Genomic DNA, 23,062 nt, shown 5'->3' on the forward strand with positions numbered 1-23,062 from the left:
ATTGTACAATTAGCTTGTGAAAGAAATCAAAAATGCAGGTCCAACATTCATCTTTATTTTTTCCTATCATCTTAACCAATCTGACAGGTGTCAGGTCCTTTTTAATTTAATATAATCAAAATTATCTATTTTGTTGATCAATAATGATCTCTAGTTCTTTAGTCACAAATTCCTTCCTCCTCCACAAATCTGAGAAGTAAACTATCCTATATTCTTCTAATTTGTTTATATGTCTAGATCATGAACCCATTTTGACCTTATTTTGCTGTGTGGTGTTAGGTGTGGGTCTCTGCCTACTTTCTGCCATACTAGTTTTCAATTTTCCCAGCAGTTTTTGCAAATACTAGATTGTTATAGTCATTGACTATTTTGTCTTGTAAACCTAATCTATTCCACTGATCAACTTCTATTCTCTATTTCTTAGATAGTACTAAATGGTTTTGATGACCACTGCTTTATAATAGAGTTTTAGATCTGGCACAACTAGGCCACCTTCATTTGCTTTTCTCTTAATTAATTCCTTTGAAATTCTTGACCTTTTGTTCTTCCAGATGAATTTTGTTGTTATTATTTCTAGGTCAGTAAAATAGTTTCTTGGGGGTTTGATTGGCATAGCACTAAATAGATTAGTTTAGATAGTATTGTCATCTTATTTTATATTCATTCAACCTACCCAAGAGCATTTGATATTTTTCCAATTGTTTAGATCTGACTTTATTTATGTGGAAAGTATTTTGTAGTTTTGCTCATATAATTCCTGCCTTTCCCTTGGCAGATAGATTCCCAAATATTTTATGTTATCAACAGTTATTTTAAATGTAATTTCTCTTTGTATCTCTTGCAGTTGGATTTTATTAGTGATATATAAAAATACTGATGATTTATGTGGATTTATTTTGTATTCTGCAATCTTGCTAACATTGTGGATTATTTCTAATAGCTTTTTAGTTGATTCTCTAAGGTTCTCTCAGTATACCATCATAGTATCTGCAAAGAGTGATAATTTGGTTTCTTCCTTACCTACTCTAATTCCTTTGATTTCTTTCTCAATTCTTATTGTCAAAGCTAGCATTTCTAATACAATATTGAATCGTAATGGTGATAGTGGGCAACCTTGTTCCTTTTTTTTTTTTTTTTAATAGCTTTTTATTTACAAGTTATATGCATGGATAATTTTACAGCACTGACAATTGCCAAACCTTTTGTTCCAATTTTTCCTCTCCTTCCCCCCACCCCTTCCCCTAGATGGCAGAATGACCAATACATGTTAAATATGTTAAAATATAAATTAAATACAAAATAAGTATATATGTCCAAACCATTATTTTTCTGCACAAAAAGAATCGGACTCTGAAATATTGTACAATTAGCCTGTGAAGGAAATAAAAAATGCAGGCCGACAAAATATAGTTATTAGGAATTCAATGTAATGGTTCTTAGTCATCTCCCAGAGTTCTTTCGCTGGGTGTAGCTAGTTCAGTTCATTACAGCTCCATTGGAACTGATTTGGTTCATCTCATTGCTGAAGATGGCTAGGTCCATCAGAATTGATCATCACATAGTATTGTTGCTGAAGCATATAATGATCTCCTGGTCCTGCTCGTTTCACTCAGCATCAGTTCATGTAAGTTTCTCCAGGCCTTTCTGAAATCATCCTGTTGGTCATTTCTTACTGAACAATAATATTCCATAATATTCATATACCACAATTTATTCAGCCATTCTCCAATTGATGGGCATCTACTCAGTTTCCAGGGCAACCTTGTTTCACCCCTGATCTTATTGGGAATGGTTTTAGTCTATCCCCATTACATATTATGCTTGCTGATGGTTTTAAATAAATGTTACTGTTTTAAGGAAAAGTTCATTTATTCCTATACTCTCAAGTGTTTTTATTAGGAATGGGTGTTGGATATTATCAAATGCTTTTTCTGCATCTATTGAGATAATCATATGGTTTTTGCTAATTTGGTTATTGATAGTCAATTATACTAATAGTTTTCCTAATATTGAATCAGCCCTGCATTCTGAAGTCCTTTCTTAAACTAAACTGCCAAGCATTCTAACTCTGTTGCAGAGAGCAAACTCCATTGGTTGGGCTGGTCACATTATTTGAATGCCAAATGTACACTTGCCAGCAAGATTATTTTATGGAGAACTCACACATGGCAAGTATTCACTAAGTGGTCAGAAAACGCAACACAAGGGCACTTTCAAAGGTCTCTCTTAAAAACTTTAGAATTGATTGTATGCCATGGGAAAGACTGACACAGGTATGCCCAGCAAGTTATGCCCTCATCAGAGAAGGTGCTGTGTTCTATGAGCAAAGCAGAATTGAATTAGCTCAGAAGAAACACGAGATGCACAAAATGAGAGAATCCATCCCAAATATTCATAGGGACTGTTTGTGTATGACCTATGGCAGATTTTTCCAAGCTCATATTAGTCTGATCAACCTTAGTTGGACACACTGTAACTCGCCTCTATAAAAGTGATGTCATTTTGGTCCTTTTCATAAATGAAGGACAACAACCAAAGTCAAGTTCTGCTCCTGGGGCATTAGGAGTACTGCCCTAAGCTTCTTAGCAGTTTCTCATTCTGCTATCTGCTTCAGTTTTATGGAAGAGTTCATCTCATTCACATTCACAGTTATGATTACTATCTTTTTATTTCTCTTCATCCTTTCTCTCCCCTTCATTTCTACTTTTCTGTCATCTTTCATTTTGTCCCTCTTCACCAGTGTTTTGTTTCTGGCCACTACCTCCCTCATTCTGCCCTTCTAATAGCACCCTTCCCCCTTTACTTTTCTCTCTCTTCCTACTTCCCATAGGGTAAGATAAATTTCTATATTCACCTGAGTGTGATGTTATTCCCTCTTTGAGCCAAATCTGTGGTAAGGTCTCTTTTCTGTTTTTTGTTCATTTTTTAACTTATCTTTTGGCTTTTAAAGTTGAGCTCTGCTTCTGGGGTATAGGAGGGTACTTATCTTAAGCTTCTTGTTCTGGGAGCTGGGGGCTGGCCACTGGCTTTCTATGATGGCAGAAAAGTGCTGTTCAGGTGCTGATGGCTTCCTCACCAGCCTCATCATGCTATTGTAAACTGGCTTCCAGGACTAGCAGTTTGCTTTCTGTGCAAGTCTGGAGGCCTCATAGTTGGCTTGCTGTTCCAAGGGCCTGTTGAGATAGAACTGAGGGGTCTCAGTTGCAGATCTCTGCTGTGACTGAAAGCCTTCCCTGGCTTTCCTGCATACCACCAGCACTGAAATAGATTCCTTTTTTCCTAAGTGAGATAGACCTTCCTGAAGTGCTTGTAAATTATTTTAAGCTGAAAAATTGTTTCACTCCATGTTTTTATAAGTTCTGTTGCTCAGTTGTTTAGCGACTACATTGTTTCCAAGACAAATTGGGGGGAGCTCAGATAACTTTGATTTTCTCAGCCATCTTGATTCTGCCTCCCAAATACTAAGATTTTTAAAGAAAAATGAGACATCATATATAGTAGGTCCCAAAACCCAAGCTGTGCTCTTACCTATAGTCCAGTTAATATTGCTATAACTTTTAGAAATGATGTCTCAATTGAGTTCCCCACAAATCTTTGTTATATAATTTCAACTGAACTTTTACTAGTACTAGGTCATCCTTTTACACCTCTCCTAATTTACTTACTATCCCACTCAAAAACTTTTCTATACTTCTTTCCTCAAACCTTATCTGTCCCCCTCCTCTCTTTTGAGACTCTTGCCTCATATTTAGTTGAAAATATTCAGACCATTTAAAAGAGCTCCCTCTTCTCTCTTCCTTATCTCACATTACTCAAATGCTTTCTGCTGCTATCTTTCACTTTATCTTCCTCCTATCCTGGCATTTGTCAAGGCAGACCCTTCACCATGCACAAGTGATTTCATTACCTTCTTTCTTCTCCAGCAGATTGCCCTCCTCTTTCGTCTTCACTCTCACTTCTCTTCAATAATTCCGTCTTATTGGCTGCATGCCAACTATGTACAAACATACCCCATGTCTCCCTCATCCTTAAAAATATCTTCATTTGAACTGTCTATCTCTGCTACTTATCATCCCATTTCTTTCCTCTTTTTTGTGACTAAACTCCTGGAGAAGGTCATCTACAATCTGTTTCCACTTCATTTCCTCTCCTCTTTTTAACCTTCAGTAGTCTGACTTCCAACTTCATTATTCAATTTAAACTGCTTCCCCAAAACTGCCATTAATCTCTTAATTGGTCTAAACTGTGTGGGACAAAGACCACCACTCAAATAAATAAATTAAGAAGATTCTCAAGGTAAAGCAGAAAGGAATTTTATTATGATCTCAAGAGAAAGGGTGTCTCCCTCCCCACAAGCAATTGGGCAAGGAGAGGGAAGGCCTAGTTAACAGACAAGAATTATTTAGGGGCCTAGGATACCACTCCTTCAAGGTTGGATCTTTGCTCTGATTAGCCAGGACAAATGACCTCACATTCTAAGTCATAAATGAAGAAAAACTTCTAATCCAACTACATCAACTACTAAATTACCTTAGATGGGAGTTTCAATGCCTAGGTGGCTCTACTGTAGTCTTACAAAAGCAAAGGGCCCACTCCTTATAAACCATGTGATTTCTGGAGAAAGAAATCTGGTCTGGGATGCATTAGATCTTCACTCAGTTTTACAACAATCTTGTGAGACAGCTTTCACAGTTCACTTCAAATCCAAAGACTTTTCTCTGTCCTCCTTTCTCCTGGCTTTTTGAAGTGTCAAAAGTTGATTATTTTCTTCCCCTTTTTTTTTTTTCATCATAATTTTCGGGAAGTCCAATGATCCTCAGGTTATCTCTCCTAGATCTATTTTCCAGGTCTGTTGTTTTTCCAAGTAAATATTTGGTGGTTTTCTCTTAATCTTTAATTTTTTTGGTTTTGCTTGACTGATTCTTGATGTTTCAATGAATCAGTCATTTCTGTTTGTTCAGTCTGATTTTTAGTGAGTTATTTTCTTCATTAGCTTTTTTTTTTTTTTTTTTTTACTTCTTTTTGTATATGTCCAATTGAGTTTTTGAATGAGTTGTTTTGCTCTATGGAATTTTTTTCCATTTCATTAATTTTCTTTTTAGTGAATTATTTTCTTTTTCCAGTTCACAAATCCTATTTTCTTGGGAATTCTTTACCTTTTCTAATTCATAAATTCTGTTTCCCTGCACTTCTTGGGAGTTTTTTACCTTTTCCAATTCACATTTCAGGAAGTTGTTGCTCTCTTGCATAGCTTCTCTTTCCTTACCCCATTTTTCTTCTAGTTCTCTTTTAAGGTTTTTAATAGTCTCTTCTGGGAGAACTTTTTGTGTTGGGGACCAAATTGTCTGGAGACTGTCTGCTATTAGTCTCCTCGGGTTTGAAAAGCTGCTCTCTTTCTGTATAGAAGCTATCTATTGTCCTTTTGATTTTTTTACTCATTTTTTAAAGCCTGTAGGGTCTGCCTTCAGGGCCAGGAGGTTACCAGCTTCCTCTGCAGAGAAGTGATAGGTGTATGGATGGGTAGCTGTTCTGCCAACCCGCTACAAAGCGCAGCAAGGTACGGGAGTGCTCTGGGAAAGAGTTCCCCACCTGGAAGTAATTCAGGCCTGCAGGGCTGAGCTGGGAAAGTACCCTGCAAAGAACCCCACTGTGTGAGTCAAGGACTACCCTGGGGCTAGAAGCTGGGCAGTGAAAGTGTCACTACCCCAGGCCAAGGCCCACCTTGAGAGTGTGGGTATTAGTGGCTGACCGGTGAATAGTCCCACAGGGACCAAAAGTGTCCCTGTCCAGGAAAGCACAGTCAACTGTGAAAGTTCTGTTGCCCCGGGCCAAGCCCTACCCTGTGCAGATTAGAGGTTGTCCTGGGTTGTGCCCCCCCTGCTGTGCAGATTTGTACCTGCCCCCGGCAAAAACCCATACTGCTGGATGTGACTGCAGGGCTGTGTTACTATCTGTGCTGAGTCACTTCCGGTTTTGGGCGGTTACAGCCAGATCTTGTTACTGTTCTGGTTTTTTTAGAGTACCCTCTGTCTTTGGCTTTAATTTCTCTGCTGGCTTACTGCTTTATAATTAAGTTAGAGCAGTTAGCCTATGGCAAAGTCATCTCTAGCTGCAGAAGTCACCCCTGTCCCTAGTCTGTTCTGGAAGCTAGTCTCTCCCTGTCTGCGCTGGTCTGTTCCTGGCCCCTTAAGATAAACCTTTCCTGGTGATCTTCCAGATTATCTTTGGCTGGTAAGTTGTTGTGCTTCTAAACCTTGTGGGTTTTACCAGTCAAGAGCTATTTTTGAGGCTGAATTTAATAGTTGGTCTTGAGTGCATGAGAGGAGTTTAGAAAGTCGCGTGTGCCTTCTCCACCATCTTGGCTCCTTATCTTCTTCTCCTTGATGCATTTTTCTCTATGGGTTTGCCTGACCATGTTTTCTTCTGGTTGTCCTGCCTCTTGGATTCTACCTTTTTAGTCTTGTTTTCTCATTTCTCTCTAGGCTGCGCTCCTGATTCTGCTATGTTCCAGAAGCCTTTTCATGCTGTAAGGTCATTTATTCTACCTTTGGAAATCACATGCTAGAAATCCCCTGTAGTCATTCCATCTGATTGGATGGTTCCTTACAGAATTTCATTTAAAAAAAACTGAAACAACATTTATTTTTAGTTCTCAATACTCATTTTTGTCAGATTATGAGCTTGAAATTTGTTTTTCATCTCTCACTTCCTTAACTCCTCCCCAAGACAAGAAGCAATCAGATATAATGTATACATCTGAAGAGATAAAATAGGCACCAGGAGTTGTAAATAGAAATAGATTCAGGAGAGTAATTAATTAGAAAAAGAATATTCTATAAAAGTTCACTGCAGGAAGCAATTATGTCAAGATACCTATCACAGGCTACAAAGGAGGGCTATTTATTATGTGAATTAATTGACAGGAATTAGCAAAGAAAAGGGTTTTAACAATTAACAAGGGGAAAGACAAATTCCTTAATGGAATTTACAGTTTATCAGGAGGAAGAAGCAATTAAATGGAAGATACCAAGAAGTGGGAGTGTGCCACAGACTTGTGGGCTAAATCCAAAGAGGAGTTTATCAGACTAATCCCAAAAGGGAGTTAGCAAGGAAAGGGGATTATGCCATTGACTGCTGAGGCAAGGGAGGAAGAGGATGGGTGTTGGGGAGAGCAGGTTAGAAGAAAGATACCCTGAGATGGTTTACCTTTGGGGCTAATCCTAAAAGGGATTTAGCAAAGATCTATACCTTGGGCAGATTTTTTTTTTTTTTTTTTTTTTATTTAATAGCCTTTTATTTACAGGTTATATGCATGGATAACTTTACAGCGTTAACAATTGCCAAACCTCTTGTTCCAATTTTTCACCTCTTACCCCCCACCCCCTCCCCCAGATGGCAGGACGACCAGTAGATGTTAAATACATTAAAATATAAATTAGATACACAATAAGTATACATGACCAAAACATTATTTTGCTGTACAAAAAGAATCAGACTCTGAAATATTGTACAATTAGCCTGTGAAGGAAATCAAAAATGCAGGTGTGCATAAATATAGGGATTGGGAATTCAATGTGATGGTTTTTAGTCATCTCCCAGAGTTCTTTTTCTGGGCATAGCTAGTTCAGTTCATTACTGCTCCATTAGAAATGATTTGGTTGATCTCGTTGCTGAGGATGGCCTGGTCCATCAGAACTGGTCATCATATAGTATTGTTGTTGAAGTATATAATGATCTCCTGGTCCTGCTCATTTCACTCAGCATCAGTTCGTGTAAGTCTCTCCAGGCCTTTCTGAAATCATCCTGTTGGTCATTTCTTACAGAACAGTAATATTCCATAATATTCATATACCACAATTTATTCAGCCATTCTCCAACTGATGGACATCCATTCAGTTTCCAGTTTCTAGCCACTACAAAAAGGGCTGCCACAAACATTCGTGCACATACAGGTCCCTTTCCCTTCTTTATAATCTCTTTGGGATATAATCCCAGTAGTAACACTGCTGGATCAAAGGGTATGCACAGTTTGATAACTTTTTGAGCATAGTTCCAAACTACTCTCCAAAATGGTTGGATTCGTTTACAACTCCACCAACAATGCATCAATGTCCCAGTTTTCCCACATCCCCTCCAACAATCATCATTATTTTTTCCTGTCATCTTAGCCAATCTGACAGGTGTGTAGTGGTATCTTAGAGTTGTCTTAATTTGCATTTCTCTGATTAATAATGACTTAGAGCATCTTTTCATATGACTAGAAATAGTTTCAATTTCTTCATCTGAGAATTGTCTGTTCATATCCTTTGACCATTTTTCAATTGGAGAATGGCTTGATTTTTTATAAATTAGAGTTAATTCTCTATATATTTTGGAAATGAGGCCTTTATCAGAACCTTTGACTGTAAAAATATTTTTTGGACAGATGTTTTATAGGGAAATATAATATAAATAAAGGGATTTGATATCATAGGCTTTCTGACTGGATATAGTTTGGTAGGGTTTTTAGAAATCTCACGTGAAGTGTACTTTTTTTTTTTTCCTTTGGAGAGCTGATTAATAAACATTATAGGAAGCAGATAGGTGGCACAGTAGAGTGCTTGTAATCTGGAAAATCTGAATTCAAATCTGGACAAGTCACTTAACCTTTGCTTGCTGGTTTTCCTCATCTGTAAAATGGAAATAATAACACCTACCTCCCAGGGTTGTTGTGATCATCAAGTGAGATAATATACAAATGTTTAATATGGTGCCTGGAACATGTATATAAATGTTAATTATTAGTAATAGTAGTAGTAGATGTAGTAGTAGTATTAATCAGCACAAATGTGATGGCCATATATTTTAAAATCAGCCAGAGTCAGGAATTCAGATTAAGGGAAAATCTTCGATCTTTATTCTCTGTTGAGGGGAAGGGGGATTAGCCATGTGAGCAGCCACGACAGGAACCCAGCCAGCAGTCTCTCCCAGCCTCTCTTCCTGCCCCTCTGCCTCCACCCACCAAAATCATCATTTCCTATACAACACATCAGGATTTGCACAAAGAGTGGGCAGGGGCCATTCTTTCTTCAAGAATATATATTAATAGAGTATAGTCCAATTACTATTTAGTCTCACGTGCTTGGGACCTCAGTGCATCAACTTGAGTTTCAGCCCATTACATCTCCCGCTTATTTTTGTTTTAGAACACAGGTGGTCATGACATCCCTGACTCCTCAGGGAGGTCAGCGCCCCCGAGGGGAGGTGATCATACTCTCCCTGACTTTTCAGGAAAGGAGGTGAAATCACCAAAAAGGAGGTGATCATGCCCCTCCGACTTCTCAGGAAGGGAGGTGAAAGCACTAAAAAGGAGATGATCAACCTCTCCCTAACATCTCAGGAAGGGAGATGAAAAGCACCAAAGGAAAGTGGGGTTTGCTAGCGGGTTTCTGGGATTAAGGGTCTGGTCTTATTATGCACAAACCCATCAGCATGGGAGATATTACACAAGCACATAGCAATAACGCAGAGGCTATTAGTGATGACCCTCTCCACAGTCAGTGCAGGCTCAATGTGGTGTAACAAACATGAATTATAAACGCAAATAGTGGTATAACAAACAATATAAATCAACATGGTGTTGTAAAAGATTGCCAGAAGTCCTAGAAGGAGGTATGTAAACAACAGTCATACATACGCCTTCTTCAGCAGCTAAGATATAGTCCAAAACAAATCTATTGTCCAGTGCTTTACATGTCAGGGAATCCAATGATCCCTCCAAGTTTTTGAAGTCCTGCAAAAGTCTTTTTATGTGTTAGGGAATCCAATGATTCCAGCAGATTTTGAAGTCCTGTAATAGTCTTATCATTTCTCAGAAAATCCCATGATTCCTGAGGGCTTTCAAGTTTTATGTCTCAGAGAATCCAGTGATTCTTGAGGGCTTTCCAAGTCCTACAACAATCTCATGTCTGAGAGAATCCAATGATTCCTGAAGGTTTTCAAGTCCTACAACAACCTTATCATGTCTCAGAGAATACAGTGATTCCTGAGGGTTTTCAAGTCCAAAAATTTTCCATGTCTATGAGTCAAACGCCATAACTGCCATGCTCTTTCAATGGTGAACACAATTAGCAACAGAACCACCCAATATTTCTTGGGTCTTCTCCTTCGTTTCAAGGGTCTGTTCCATCTCTCTCCAATGGACAAGGTGAATACAGCTCGTTGGCATCCATCTGATTCCTTCTCCACCTCTAGAGATACAAGCAAACCCTCTCCCCCAAGCAGTTAGCCTATCTGGTCCCTTCCATTCACTACTTCCTGGGTCTCTCCACATCACCTGGCAATTATCTAAAGATAGTAGAGCTGCTCACACTTATCACTGCCCTTCTGGTAGGTTATAAAACCTGTCTGCCGGAGCAAGTGCATCTTTTTCAAAAATCAAGAAGTAAATAGTATAAAGGGTTAGATTTAGAAGTTCTCTAGGGTTACCTGTGGCTCCCCCTTTCTTTTGTTTTTGGAGGAGCATCTTAATGTCTCTGTTTCTCCTCTCTACTATTGCCTGTCCTTGAAGATTAAAAGGTATGCCAGTGGTATGTAAAATCTTATACTGTGCACAAAAGTGTGGAAAATGTTTGGAACTATATGTAGGACCATTGTCTGTTTTTATTGCTTGTGGCATACCCATAATGGCAAATTGTGTGAGGAATTCAGTGACCACTCGGGCTGTCTCTTTTGCTGCTGGTATTGCAAAAGTGAATCCTGAAAAAGTGTCTACCATAACATGGATAAAAGACAGACGACCAAAAGATTTATAATGGGTCACATCCATTTGCCAGATTTCATTGGGTCTCAAACCACGAGGATTCTTCCCTGGAGGCAACATAGGAGCATGGAAAGGAAGGCAAGCTGTAGAAGCTTTTACTATGCTCCTAGCTTCCTCTCTTGTTATTCCAAATTGTAAACATAAAGCTCGAGCAGCCTGATGATATTTAGAATGAGATTCCTGGGCTTCTTGGAATAAAGGAGTATTGTCCAACATAGTTAGAAGGCTATCTGCCTTTCAATTACCATCAAAAATAGGACCTGGAAGTCCATTATGAGAGTGGACATGCAAAATATAAATCTTACCTGAATGCTTTCTCACTTGCTCTTGAAATTTCTTAAAGAGCTGATATATATTAGAGGCTGCAAATTTTATTTGGGCTGTGGCAATTCTTTGTACCACACCTATTGAATAGGCTAAATCAGATATGATATATTATGTCTCCTGGATAATAAGTAAGAGCTAGAATGATCGCATACAATTCATTCTTCTGAGTGGACTGAAAAGGAGTTCTGACTACTCTCTTTATAGTTAAGTCATGAGAGTATACAGCACAAATATTATGTTTGGATGCATCTGTAAAGATAGTTGGTCCTTTAAGAGGAACTTTAGAAGCTTTTTCTTCAAGAATCCATCGCCAATTATATAATAGTCTGGTTATCTTTAATGGAGACCCATGTGTAAAATTTGGAGCCATGGCTAATAAAATTTGCCACTCTGGGATGGTCTCACAGCACACATTAATTTGTGTATTAGTATAAAAGGTGTATATCTTGTCAGGTCTTGTCCCAGATAATTATACTGCTCGCTTAATAGCCTTTAATAAAATTCTAGCCACAAGCACTGGGTAAGGAGTAAGGCTTTGTTCTGGTTGTGCCGGGAGGTCCACCCACTCTATCACACTGCTCCTTGATGTTGTGGGTGCCTCTTGTGTGGCAAAAAATGATATTTCCAAGGTTTTTTGAGTGACTTTTTCAAACATATTGGATAAAGCCAGTTCAACTTTTCTCAAAGCCTCTTGAGCTTCTTTTGTAAGCTGGTGCGGTGAATTTAAAGCACTGTCTCCCCTTAAAACATCATATAATGGTTGCAGTTGATAGGTAGTCAGGCCTAACACTGGTCGCATCCGTTGGCTATCTCCTATCAATTTCTGAAAATCATTTAAGGTGTTTAGCTTCTCTGTTCTTAAGGACAATTTTTGTATTGTAAGCACCTTAGGGTATACTTCATATGCTAAATATTGAAAAGGAGCTTGTCTTTGAATTTTTTCTGGAGCTATGTACAATTTGTAATTCCTTAGTGTTTCTATGGTCTTTTGTAGACATGCTTCTAACATTTGTTCCTCAGGTGCACATCCCAATATATCATTCATATAATGTAATAGCATAACTTTTGGAAATGCTTTTCTTACTGGAGCAAGAACAGCAGCAACATACATTTGACACATAGTAGGGCTGTTTTTCATTCCCTGTGGCAAAACTGTCCATTCATATGTTTTATAACGCTTAGCTAAGTTAATGCTGGGTACTGAAAAGGCAAATCTTTTCATATCCTCCTTATCCAGAGGGATAGAATAGAAACAATCCTTAATATCTATGACCCAAAGAGGCCATTCTCTAGGCAATTGAGTAGGAGATGGAAGTCCAGGCTGAAGAGTTCCCATGGTTTCCATATGTTCAGTCACCTTTCTTAAGTCAGTCAACATCCTCCATTTTCCAGATTTTTTTTTTTTTTTTTTTTTACAATAAATACTGGGGAATTTCAAGGACTTAGAGAAGGCTGTAAGTGTCCTTGGTCAAGTTGCTCATGTACTATATCTAATAAGGCCTGAATTTTATTGCTACCTATAGGCCACTATTCTGTCCACACTGGTGTATCAGTTTTTCTTTGGATAGGAAGAAGTGAAAGTGTTGGCAGGCCTTCAATAGCAACCCTGCCTAAAAAACCAAAATACTCATTTTTAACCCTAATTGCTGTAAAACATCTCTTCCTCACAGATTGATGGGGATTTTTTCAACTATAAAAGGAATAAAAACTCCTGTTTTGCCTTCAGAAGTCCATCTCATAGGGGCAGCACTAACTTCAACTGCTATTGATCTTCCTACACCAGACATATAGGTGCCTGCTTTAATCTTTGACCAGTGACTGGGCCAATTGGCACCTGTAATACAATCAAATACGTACGATCTGCACCTGTGTCTACCAATCCTTCTAATGGTAGGCCATTTATATAGATCGTGAGCATAGGTCGGTCAGCTGTTACAGCTGCTGTCCAGTATATTCCTGGATTTTGTGGCCTGGAGTCAGAATCTGGGTGACTATCACCAGGTTGCTTATTAGGATTCTGTATGAGTAAACCTGATGCTACTATTTCTCCTGGGTGATAAGTCACACATTGTATACCTGTATTAGTGACTGGGATATTATCTACACATTCCCCAGTTTCCTACATCAGTGTGTAGATGGACACTGTTTTGTACCTACTCTCAGGAGGTGACATGGTCAAGCCTACTGTGCCTGGAGGCAAAGGATCCATAGGTTGGAGAGGAACAGATTTCACCTCTCCAGGGGGTATCTCAGTTGTCCCAGCAGCATACAACTTTGTTGTCCCCAATTGTAATCCCTTTCTCCCATCAGGTTGCTTCCTGGCTGGTTGATTGTGTAATCCCCATCTCCTGTCATATGGCTTCCTGGCTGATTGGTCATGTCTGGGTCCTGGACTTCTAGGCACTCTCTAGGTTCACCATTGGCTGCCATCATGCCCCAAGTGTTTTTTGCCTGCGGCCAGGCCCCTCATCCCGTTTCCCTGAATCTGTCTACATTCTGAGGCCCAGTGGAAGCCTCTGTTGCATTTTGGACATGAGGTATTGGGTCTTGTTCTCCCACCCTGTTTTCTCATTCTGTCTATACCAGCATTGAGCTTTCAGACTTTACTACACTGAAAGCATTGACGAGTCTCTCTGGAAGTCCCTTGCCAGAAGGGACCTGTCTTCCCATGTTGGGATCTTGGGAAGTCTGCATCATAGCCTGACTATAAAAGGCATTTGTGCCCACTGTGGCACAGCATCTTATGAGCTCCTCTAAAGGGGCATCCTTGCGCAGTCCTAGTATAATTCTTCTGCAAACCTCATTAGCATTTTCCTTAGCAAGTTGCCTTATCAAAATGTCTGTTACTGCATTTTCACCATTAGTTCTTGTGATAGCTGTCTGCAAATGTCCCACAAAGTCAGCAAAGGGTTTATTTGGCCCTAGTGTTATTTTTGTGAAGGCCTCACCCTTGTCTTTATTGTGGAGAAAAGCCCACGCTTTGATAGCATTAGTAGCAATTTGCTCATATGCTGCTATGGAATAATTAATCTGTATTGCGACATCTGCATAGGAACCTACACCTGTTAGTAGGTCACAGGTGATTGCAGCATGAACTCCACTTTGACTATTTTGTTAGGCTTGTATCCTACAGAGCTCACTATATTCAGAAAGCCACAAGTAGTTTTGTCCAGGTTCTAGGCAATTTTGAAATTCTTCAAATTACTATAGATTTCCAGTTAAGGAAATTAGGGGTTAAGATTTCAAAAGCCAAATTCTGAAATAACATCTTAACATAAGCTGATATAGCCCTATAAAGAGTGCAAGCCTTTTTCAGATTTTTGAGGATTTCTGTATCAAAAGGAGCGTATTTTCTACTTTCTTGACCTGAAGAGTTAAACTGTTGAATCACAGGAAAAATGTGAGCTTGGAGTTCAGTTACATCTCTCCCTTCCGCCTTGGTCTTAATTAGTCCCTTTTGCAATCTAGTCATAGGAGTGGTTGGATGCTGGGGGGGGGGGGTGCTGATGCTGTCACTCCTCCCCACTACCCCTCCTCCCTCCATCCCAAAGCCTGGAGTTGATGGAGGAGTCAATTAACTGCTCCTTAGGTGGGGCTGAAGCTGCCTCCTGGGGTGGAAAGTCACCACATCCTTGAGCCTCACTTAAGTCTCCATGCCCTGTGGGGATATGGTCATTAATCTGTTCATTGTCTTCCTCCTTTATCTCAGGCTTCCCCATTTAGCTATTCCTAGAGCTTTTTTTCTTTTTTCTATAAATCATAGGATTCTTTAAGGCCAACTGTATTATATTGTATACATAGAATGCCTTGATGGAAATTGAATGAGGGCCTTTTTCATTGTAATATGCGGAGATCTGTTGCCCAATTAATGTCCAATTATCTGGAAAGATTTGCTCTTCCTCTAAGAACCACGGGGAGGTGCGTTTTAATGTACCCAGAAGTCTAGCTATCTGTTCTTAAGTTATAAGTAGCCCTTGTCCTTCTGTCAGCTTAAGCATGCTTTCTATAGTGCCACTCCTGGGTGGGGGTGGGGATGGAGAATCTTTAGTTAGCATCTGTCCCATTTCAGCCAAAAAAGGTTACTAGTTTAGTTTTTAAGAAAATAAGTTCCCTGTTTGTCTATTACAATACTCACCAAAAGTTCCTGGTTACTGGAGACTTCTTCAGTGAAAGTAGGGTCCTTGGTTCCCACAATTGGGCCCCAATTGTGATGACCACGTATTTTAAAATCGGCCGGAGTCAGGAATTCAGGTTAAGGGAAAATCTTCGATCTTTATTCTCTGTTGAGGGGAAGGGGGAGTTGTAATGTGAGCATCCGAGACAGGAACCCAGTCAGCAGTCTCTCTCCACCTCTCTTCCTGCCCCTCTGCCTCCACCCACCAAAATCGTCATTTCCTATACAACATGTCAGGACTTGCACAAAGAGTGGGCGGGGGCCATTCTTTCTCCAAGCATATATATTAATAGAGTATGTACTATTTAGTCTCACATGCTTGGGACCTCAGTGCATCAAATCGAGCTTCAGCCCATTACACACAAATCCCATCTTTTCTCTGATACTGCCATTACTTTATTTCAGGCTCTCATCACCTCATACCTGGACAATTTTAGTACTCTCCTGATCGAGTTAGCGGCCTCAAGTCTCTCTCTATTCCATTCCATCCTCTCAGAGTCCAAGTCCTCTCATATCATTTCCTGGTTCAAGGAAAACTTAAGTGATTGCCTACTACCTCCATCCAAGACCCAACATAGTATCCTCTGGCCTTCAAAACCTTATTTCTAATTTTCCAGTCTTTTTTTTTTTTTGCCCAGGATTAGATGGCTAGGAAGTATTAAGTGGTGCTCTATCCACTATGCCATCTAGCCACCCCTACTTTTCCTGTCTTATACCTTACTCCCCCTCCTGTAATAACTCAGTGACACTGACTTCCTTCCCTTGCTTACACTTCTGCTCTTGATTCCTGGCATTGACCCTTGCTGGCCCCAGGCGGAATTCTCTCCAATTTGTCCCTATGTCCTGCCTTCTTTGACTTCCTTCGTATACTAGCTAAAATTTCACCTTATACAAGAAGTCTTTCCTGATCACCTAGTGACTTCCCTCTGAGATTTACCTACTCTTTATCCCATCTTTATCATGTTTGTACAGTTATGTGTCAGGTATTGAAGACATTAAGTTCTTCTATTGCATCCTGGGCCATCTCTAGTGTTCCTGAGTTTTATTCTATGTCTCTGGGAGAGACTGAAGCTGAAGACTTTGTACAACCCTGGTTCATTCCAATATATTTCACCCAGCTGTCAAGAATGATCCTGTGATGACACGGGTCATCTTCAAAAAGATTAAACAATAGTTGTTGCTATCTTGTCTCTCCGTTAGGAGATCTGTGAGATCCTTAAGAGTTGGAACAAATTTTTGTGCTTCTTTTAAATGCTTGCTGACTTGATTACTATTTCTTTTATCACCTCTGAGATTCTCCCTGGTTTCTACTCCCTTACATGCGTTGTATTGCCTGAGGAGAATGTAAGCTTTTTGTGAGCAGGCACTGTCCCACTTATGCTTTTTATATGTGGAATGTTAAGCATTCCACTTGGCATTTAATAAGCCTTTAGTACATACTTTTCATTCATTCAAAAAGATTTGTATATGAACTGAGGAAATAAGTAAGCAGAATCAGAAGAATATATATTCTGAAGTCCGGCTCCCACCTTCCTGGGTGTAGTGCTATCTAGACATTTTCATCCTTTACTTAAAATTACCAAGGAGGGGAATATAAAGACAGTCATTAAGGGCAGAATGTTTTAACAGAGGGTTTGTTTGACATCAGGTCGTTGTATGTGGGGAAATATGGATTTAAATACCAGTGTGGCTGTGGGCAAGTTACTTAGTATCTTTGAACCTCAGTTTCCTAATCTATTAAATGGGCATAATTTATATCTCATGTATCTCACTTAAATCTATAAAGTGAAGATGTTGTTTCCAATGACTTTTAAGATCCCTTCTTGTAGTTCTGGGGTAGCTAAATGGCACAGTAGATAGAGATTGGCCTTTGAGTCAGAAGAGCTTGAGTTCAAATCCAGCCTCAGACATTTAACATGTACTAGTGGAAAAGTCACTTAACCCCAATTGCCTCACCAAAAAAAATAAATAAATAATAAATTTCTGAAGATTCTTTTTGTTTCTAAAGCTAGTATCCTACAAATTCAGCATTAGCAATTATCTATCCTTTTTTTTTTCCTTTATTAAAATTTTTTTTGTTTTTTCTTTACTAGAAATTCTTTCAAGGGTTCCAAGGACCAAGCACTACAACTATAGGCTGATCCAAAAGAGCCAAGTCAACCTACAGCAGATTTAACCAAGTACTAAGAATTTAATCGGGCAACTATGTGGCATGGTGGGTAGAGTGCCAGGTTTGAAGTCAGTAAAACTTCTCAAATCTGACTTCAGACACTTATTGGCTGTGTGATCTTGGGCATTTTACTTAATCTTGTTTACTTCTGTTTCCTCATCTGTCAAATGAGCTGGAAAAGGAAATGCCAAACTACTTCGTTATCATTATCATTGTCAAGAAAACTCTTCATGATTCCCAATCCCTCTATTTTTGTCTGCCTGCATTTTTGATTTCCTTTACAGGTTAATTGTACACTATTTCAAAGTCTGATACTTTTTGTACAGCAAAATAACTTTGGGGACATATATACACATATATACACATATACTTTAACATATTTAACATGTATTGGTCTACCTGCCATCTGGGGGAGGGGGTGGGGGGAAGGAGGGGAAAAAATGGAATAAAAGGTTTTGCTGTTTGTCTGAAAAATTACCCATGCATATATCTTGTAAATAAAAAGCTATAATAATAATAATAATAAATTTTTAAAAAACCCTTCATGGGATCCCTAAGAATCAGACATGACTGAAAAAAAACAAGAACCTAATCATTTGATTCTATGATTCAATGGCTAATTTTCTAAAACATTCAGTTAGTGGGAAAAATGTAATTGCTTTTTACTACCAAATGTTATAAAATGTTTTCTACATCTTTGAATGTCAAGATCTAAAAACCATAGAATATGTTACTATGTAGGATAGTCTTACTGTAGATTTTCTTTATTCACTGTAAATTGGCCTTTTATCACAAATAAAAATCAACTTTTCTTCCCTGATTTAGATAGCCTTTTGTTTGTTTGTGATAGTTTATTGCTTCTCTTGATGGAATGAAATACTAGTTTAACACTTAATTGAAAAAATAAAATAAAATGAAGAACCCTAGGAATTAATTGAGACTAAATGAGAAAATAATTTTGGAAAAAAATTCAACATTAAGGAAATATGCCATTTACCAGGTGTTTCAAGCCATTGCTTGTATAAATACTGAGCATTTACCACCTATTCTTTTTCAATTCAACTTACAATGCATTTATTTTACAAAGCTTTTTTTTTTCTATGTCAGATACTCTAAATTCTTTTTTATGTAGGTACCATATCTTGCTACTGTTCTAGACTTTTTAGATTCCTTGACTGATGATTAAATATTCTTTTAACTGACAGATTAAAAAACTGCTAAATGAAGTACTTAAATTGTTTGAGGGCACTGTAAGAATAAGAATGGGAATCATGCCCTTTGCTTAGGAAAGAATTTGATTTTTTGCTTTTGTGACCAAATTTATAAACTTTCCATTAATGGTAGGATTAAGAGTAAATTCAAAAGTAGTGTCTAGGGGTAAAAAAATAGATCTCAGATCTCAAGCCAAATTCTTTTGTTTCCATTAAATTCTGATGAATAAGTTAAGTCCGAATCAAATATTAAAAAATGATAACATTTCCATCTGAATAATGATGTGGATGTCAGTGATGATTCTACATTTCCATCTTAGATAATGATGTGGATGTCAGTGATGATTCTACTTTTTTTTAAAACAGGTTTTGTATGCTGAAATGAACTTCTGAGCATACATCATGAAAGTCCAAAAAGCAGAGCCAAAACAGAAGTTGCTATACCAACCTATCTCATATGATGGCCACAACTATTTCTTTTACTTGTGAAGATGAATGCAGAGGAGAAGTTTTTTTCTGAGTGTTCATTAAGTAATCCATGTAGTGATTAGTTTCCATCATGCTTCGTCTGCGTGCTGCTTATGAATTCTTCTGGAGAGTGTTTCGACTTGGACCTAAAACTGTCAATCCTTTACTTACACAAATAAATGAATGTATAAATGAAGAACAGATTTTTGATATAGTTGGAAAAAATAAAACCAAGCTTTCCGAAAAACATGTGGGATATGCATGTAAAATACTTTGGCAATTTCAAAAGGAAAAGCCCGATTTGATGAGAAATATTCTATATGTTAGAGACCATCCTCAGTTTCTTACTCTTCGTATTTTAGCTAAGGATAAAATTGAATTAATGGATGATGATATCCTGGTGGATGTATTGCATGCTATGTTAAGGTAAGCAATATGATGTTTTCTTTTTTTAAAAAACTCTTCTAAATATATTTTCATATTTATGATGCTGAATAAGAAAAATCAGATCAAAAAAGGAAAAAAATGAGTTAAAAAAAAAGGCAAGCAAACAACAGAAAAGGCAAAAATGCTATCTGGTGATCTGCATTCAATCCCCATAGTTCTCTTTCTGGATGAAGATGGCTCTCTTTATCACAAGTTTATTGGAATTGGCCTGAATCATGTCATTGTTGAAAAAAGACAAGTCCATCATAGTAGATCACCACATAATCTTACTGCTGTGTACAGTGTTCTCTTGGTTCTACTCACTTCACTCAGAGTCAGTTCATTTAAGTCTCTCCAGACCTTTCTAAAATCATCCAAACAATATGATTTTCAAGCTCATTGATATATACTAGTTTATTTCATTTTTGTTTACTTTTTTCCCTTTTTTTTTGTTCTTAATGTTTTTTTTTTTAATTTTCATCTTTTATTTTTTATATCACTTTCATTTCTGAATGTCTTTCTCCTCATTAGGCAAAAAGCCATCCTTTGTTATAAAGAATAAAAAAGAGGGAAAAAAACCAAATCATCATCGAATTACATGTCTATCAGTATTTATAATGTTCCATACATGTAGACCTTCTGCAAATAAAAGAAGAAAGTGCATTTTCTCAATTCTACTCTGGGGCCAAGTTTGGTTATTATACTTAAATAGCTTTCAGTTTCATTTTTCCCCGGTTACATTTTTATAATTATTGTGTATATTAATTTCCTGGTTCTACTTCATTTTCTATAATCAGTTCACATATATCTTTCCATGTTTTTTTATATTCTTTGTACTTGTTCTTTTTGACAGTACAGTAATATCCCATTATATTCCAGCACTGCAATTTGTCTAGTATTCCTAATTAATTGACATCTTCTTTATTTCCAGTTCTTTATTATCCCCCCAAAATACTGTTATGAATATTTTGGTATGTTCAGGACCTTCCTGTGAACCTTTGGCCTCCTTTTAGGGTACATATTTTATATTGAGCTCTTTGACTCAGTGGGTATGGACAGGTTAGTCACTTTTTAGTGTAATTCCAAATTTCTTTCCAGAATGGTTCCAGAACAATCTCCCCGCTCCACTAAGAGTGTATTAATGTGCTTCTCTTCAGTTCTTCTCATGTTAATTATTCCTCACTTTTGTCATTCTTATCCTGTAAGATTCTAGTTGAAATCTACATAGGTTTTTGGTTTTTTTTAATAAGAGAAATGCAAATCAAAGTAATTCTAAAGTTTTTAAAGTTTAATTCATACCTTTTGTTCTTGGTATCCTTCCTCTACCCAAATACCCCCAGTGAGTACAAAGGAAAACACTTAAGCAAAACCATATTTAACAGTGACTGACCATTTCTAACAGTGTAAGCAACATTTTGCATGCAGAGAAGGTGGTAGCTCATAGTTTATTAATTGATTGATTGAGGCAGTTGGTGTTAAGTGACTTGCTCAGGATCACACAGTTAGAAGTGTTAAGTGTCTTGAGACCAGATTTGAACTCAGGTCCTTCTGACTTCAGGGCTGGTGCACTATCCACTGTACCACTTAGCTTCCCCTTATAGTTTATTTTTAAAAGATACTTTAAAAAAACCACCTTACATGATACCCTTTTTGGTCAAATATTAATTCATTCCTTTGTCTTCTCACTGTATGTACTTAACAACTGGTAACTATTTTCTCCTCTTGGGAAAAATACATGGATATTCCTTCTTTACTTATTAGTACAATAATATAAAAACAAATCAGAATTGAGGCTTAATCAATAATGGAAGGAGCATTTATATGATTACTTCTTTGAATCACCATTTCATAAGGAAATGCTGTTAATCTGTAGATCTTGAAAATGAGGTAGAAAGATAATTTTGGGGTTAAAACAAATGCATAATGCCCCTGGGTTTATATGAAACATGGTATAGTAAAAAGACTTCTGAAGTAGGAGAGAAAAAACAAGGTTCCAGCTTTGGCTTTGTGGCTTGCTATTGATTTTGGATAATCCACTTAGCCTTCTGGTTTTTTTGTTTGGTTGGTTGGGTTTTTTAAAAGGACTGAGGATAATCATTCCTGCCATAACTATTTCACAGAGTTGTATTGGGAATCTAATGTGCTAATATTTGTGAAGTCAGTTAAATGTAAAGTTTATATGAAAGTTTTGGCCTCTCTCTTCCCAACAGGAGATCTTTTTTGATTTCTTTCCCCATTCCCTAGCTGCTTGTGCTTCATTTTCCTCTTGCAAATTTATATCTATTTGTATTTCTTTGGTATCCACTTATTATGTTTCTGTGTTATTTCCTTAATATAATAATATAAGCTCCTTGAAACCAGGAGTTATTCATTTTTCATTTTGTGTCTCTAGCATCTCACACAGTATATCTTATGATAGGAATCAATGCTTGTGGATTGGTTGATAGGTTGTATTATTACACCAAACCTCATAGCTTATCTTTTTAAAAAAATCAAATTTCATTTTTTGAGAATATATCTTTTCTTCTTTTCACATCCTCCCACTCTTGTTGGGAAAACTAGAAAAACAAATTTCCTTTTACCTTACAGTTTTAACTACTTTCATGACAAAGATTTTTATTTGCAGTGGTTAGTATATTGGGAAGTTAAAAAAACCAAACCATGTTTGAGTCAGAGAGTAAAAGCAAACAGTTCTTATCATAACAGATTTACCTTGCTTAAAATCTACATTTTTATATTTCCCAGCCCAACATTTTAGACATGAAAGACAGAATATTTAATTGGAAGGGATGATACCTTCCAATGTTGTTTAAACAAGATAGTGGATAGAAGAATTACATTTTTCCTTCTGCTGGATATTGTGCCTATTTAAATGCAACTCAAGACTTAATTAATTTTCTGTTGTAACATCTCACTTGGTTTATATTCAGAAGAATAACATCTAGCCACGTTAGACCTATCTTGTTTTTAGAAAGGTGATTTCTTTAACCCACATATAACACCCCCCCCCCCCCCCCCGCTCCCCCATATAACACTTCACAAATCTCATTAGATTTATTTGGTTTTATGATGGCCTGCTAGGATCTTTTGGAGTCTTCTCTCTATTCTCAGTGTCTTATGTGTCTCGTCTGCAGATTTGATAAGCATACTGCTTATGCTTTTATACTCCCTGAATAAACATGAAACAGTTCAAAGCCAAGCATAAATCCCAGGGAATCTCTTCTTTCCAACTTGACATTGAATCATCAGTGATTATTCTTTGGGTCTAACTATAAAAGCAGTTCTACATTGATCTAATTATATTATGATATAACTCACATCTCTTCATCTTTCCCATAAGAATAGCGAGTCTTTGTTAAATGCTTGGTTACAATCTAGCTAAACTGCATCCAGTTACCCATATTAGTCAGTCAGATAATCCTATTCAAAAAGGAAATGAGATTAGTATGCCATAACCTATTCTTGATGAAGCCATGTTGTCTTTT

The 23,062-nt window shown here is 37.5% G+C and overlaps 1 protein-coding gene across 5 annotated transcripts in view; it reads left to right on the forward strand.

Moving 5' to 3' along the window:
- FASTKD1 (FAST kinase domains 1) overlaps window positions 1-23,062 on the forward strand; it is a 58,171-nt gene that overhangs the window by 3,381 nt on the left and 31,728 nt on the right. For 3 of the 5 annotated variants that reach the window (XM_023499270.2, XM_012544792.3, XM_031960505.1), the window contains exons 2-3: window positions 17,396-17,517; window positions 19,050-19,577. In XM_023499270.2, coding sequence (XP_023355038.1) covers window positions 19,243-19,577 — 335 coding nt within the window. In that variant the 5' untranslated portion in view covers window positions 17,396-17,517; window positions 19,050-19,242. The remainder of the gene's footprint in view (window positions 1-17,395; window positions 17,518-19,049; window positions 19,578-23,062) is intronic. The other 2 variants (XM_023499272.2, XM_023499273.2) reach the window with 1 other exon arrangement.

This window comes from Sarcophilus harrisii, chromosome 3 (assembly GCF_902635505.1).
Source record: "Sarcophilus harrisii chromosome 3, mSarHar1.11, whole genome shotgun sequence".
Lineage (NCBI taxonomy): Eukaryota > Metazoa > Chordata > Mammalia > Dasyuromorphia > Dasyuridae > Sarcophilus > Sarcophilus harrisii.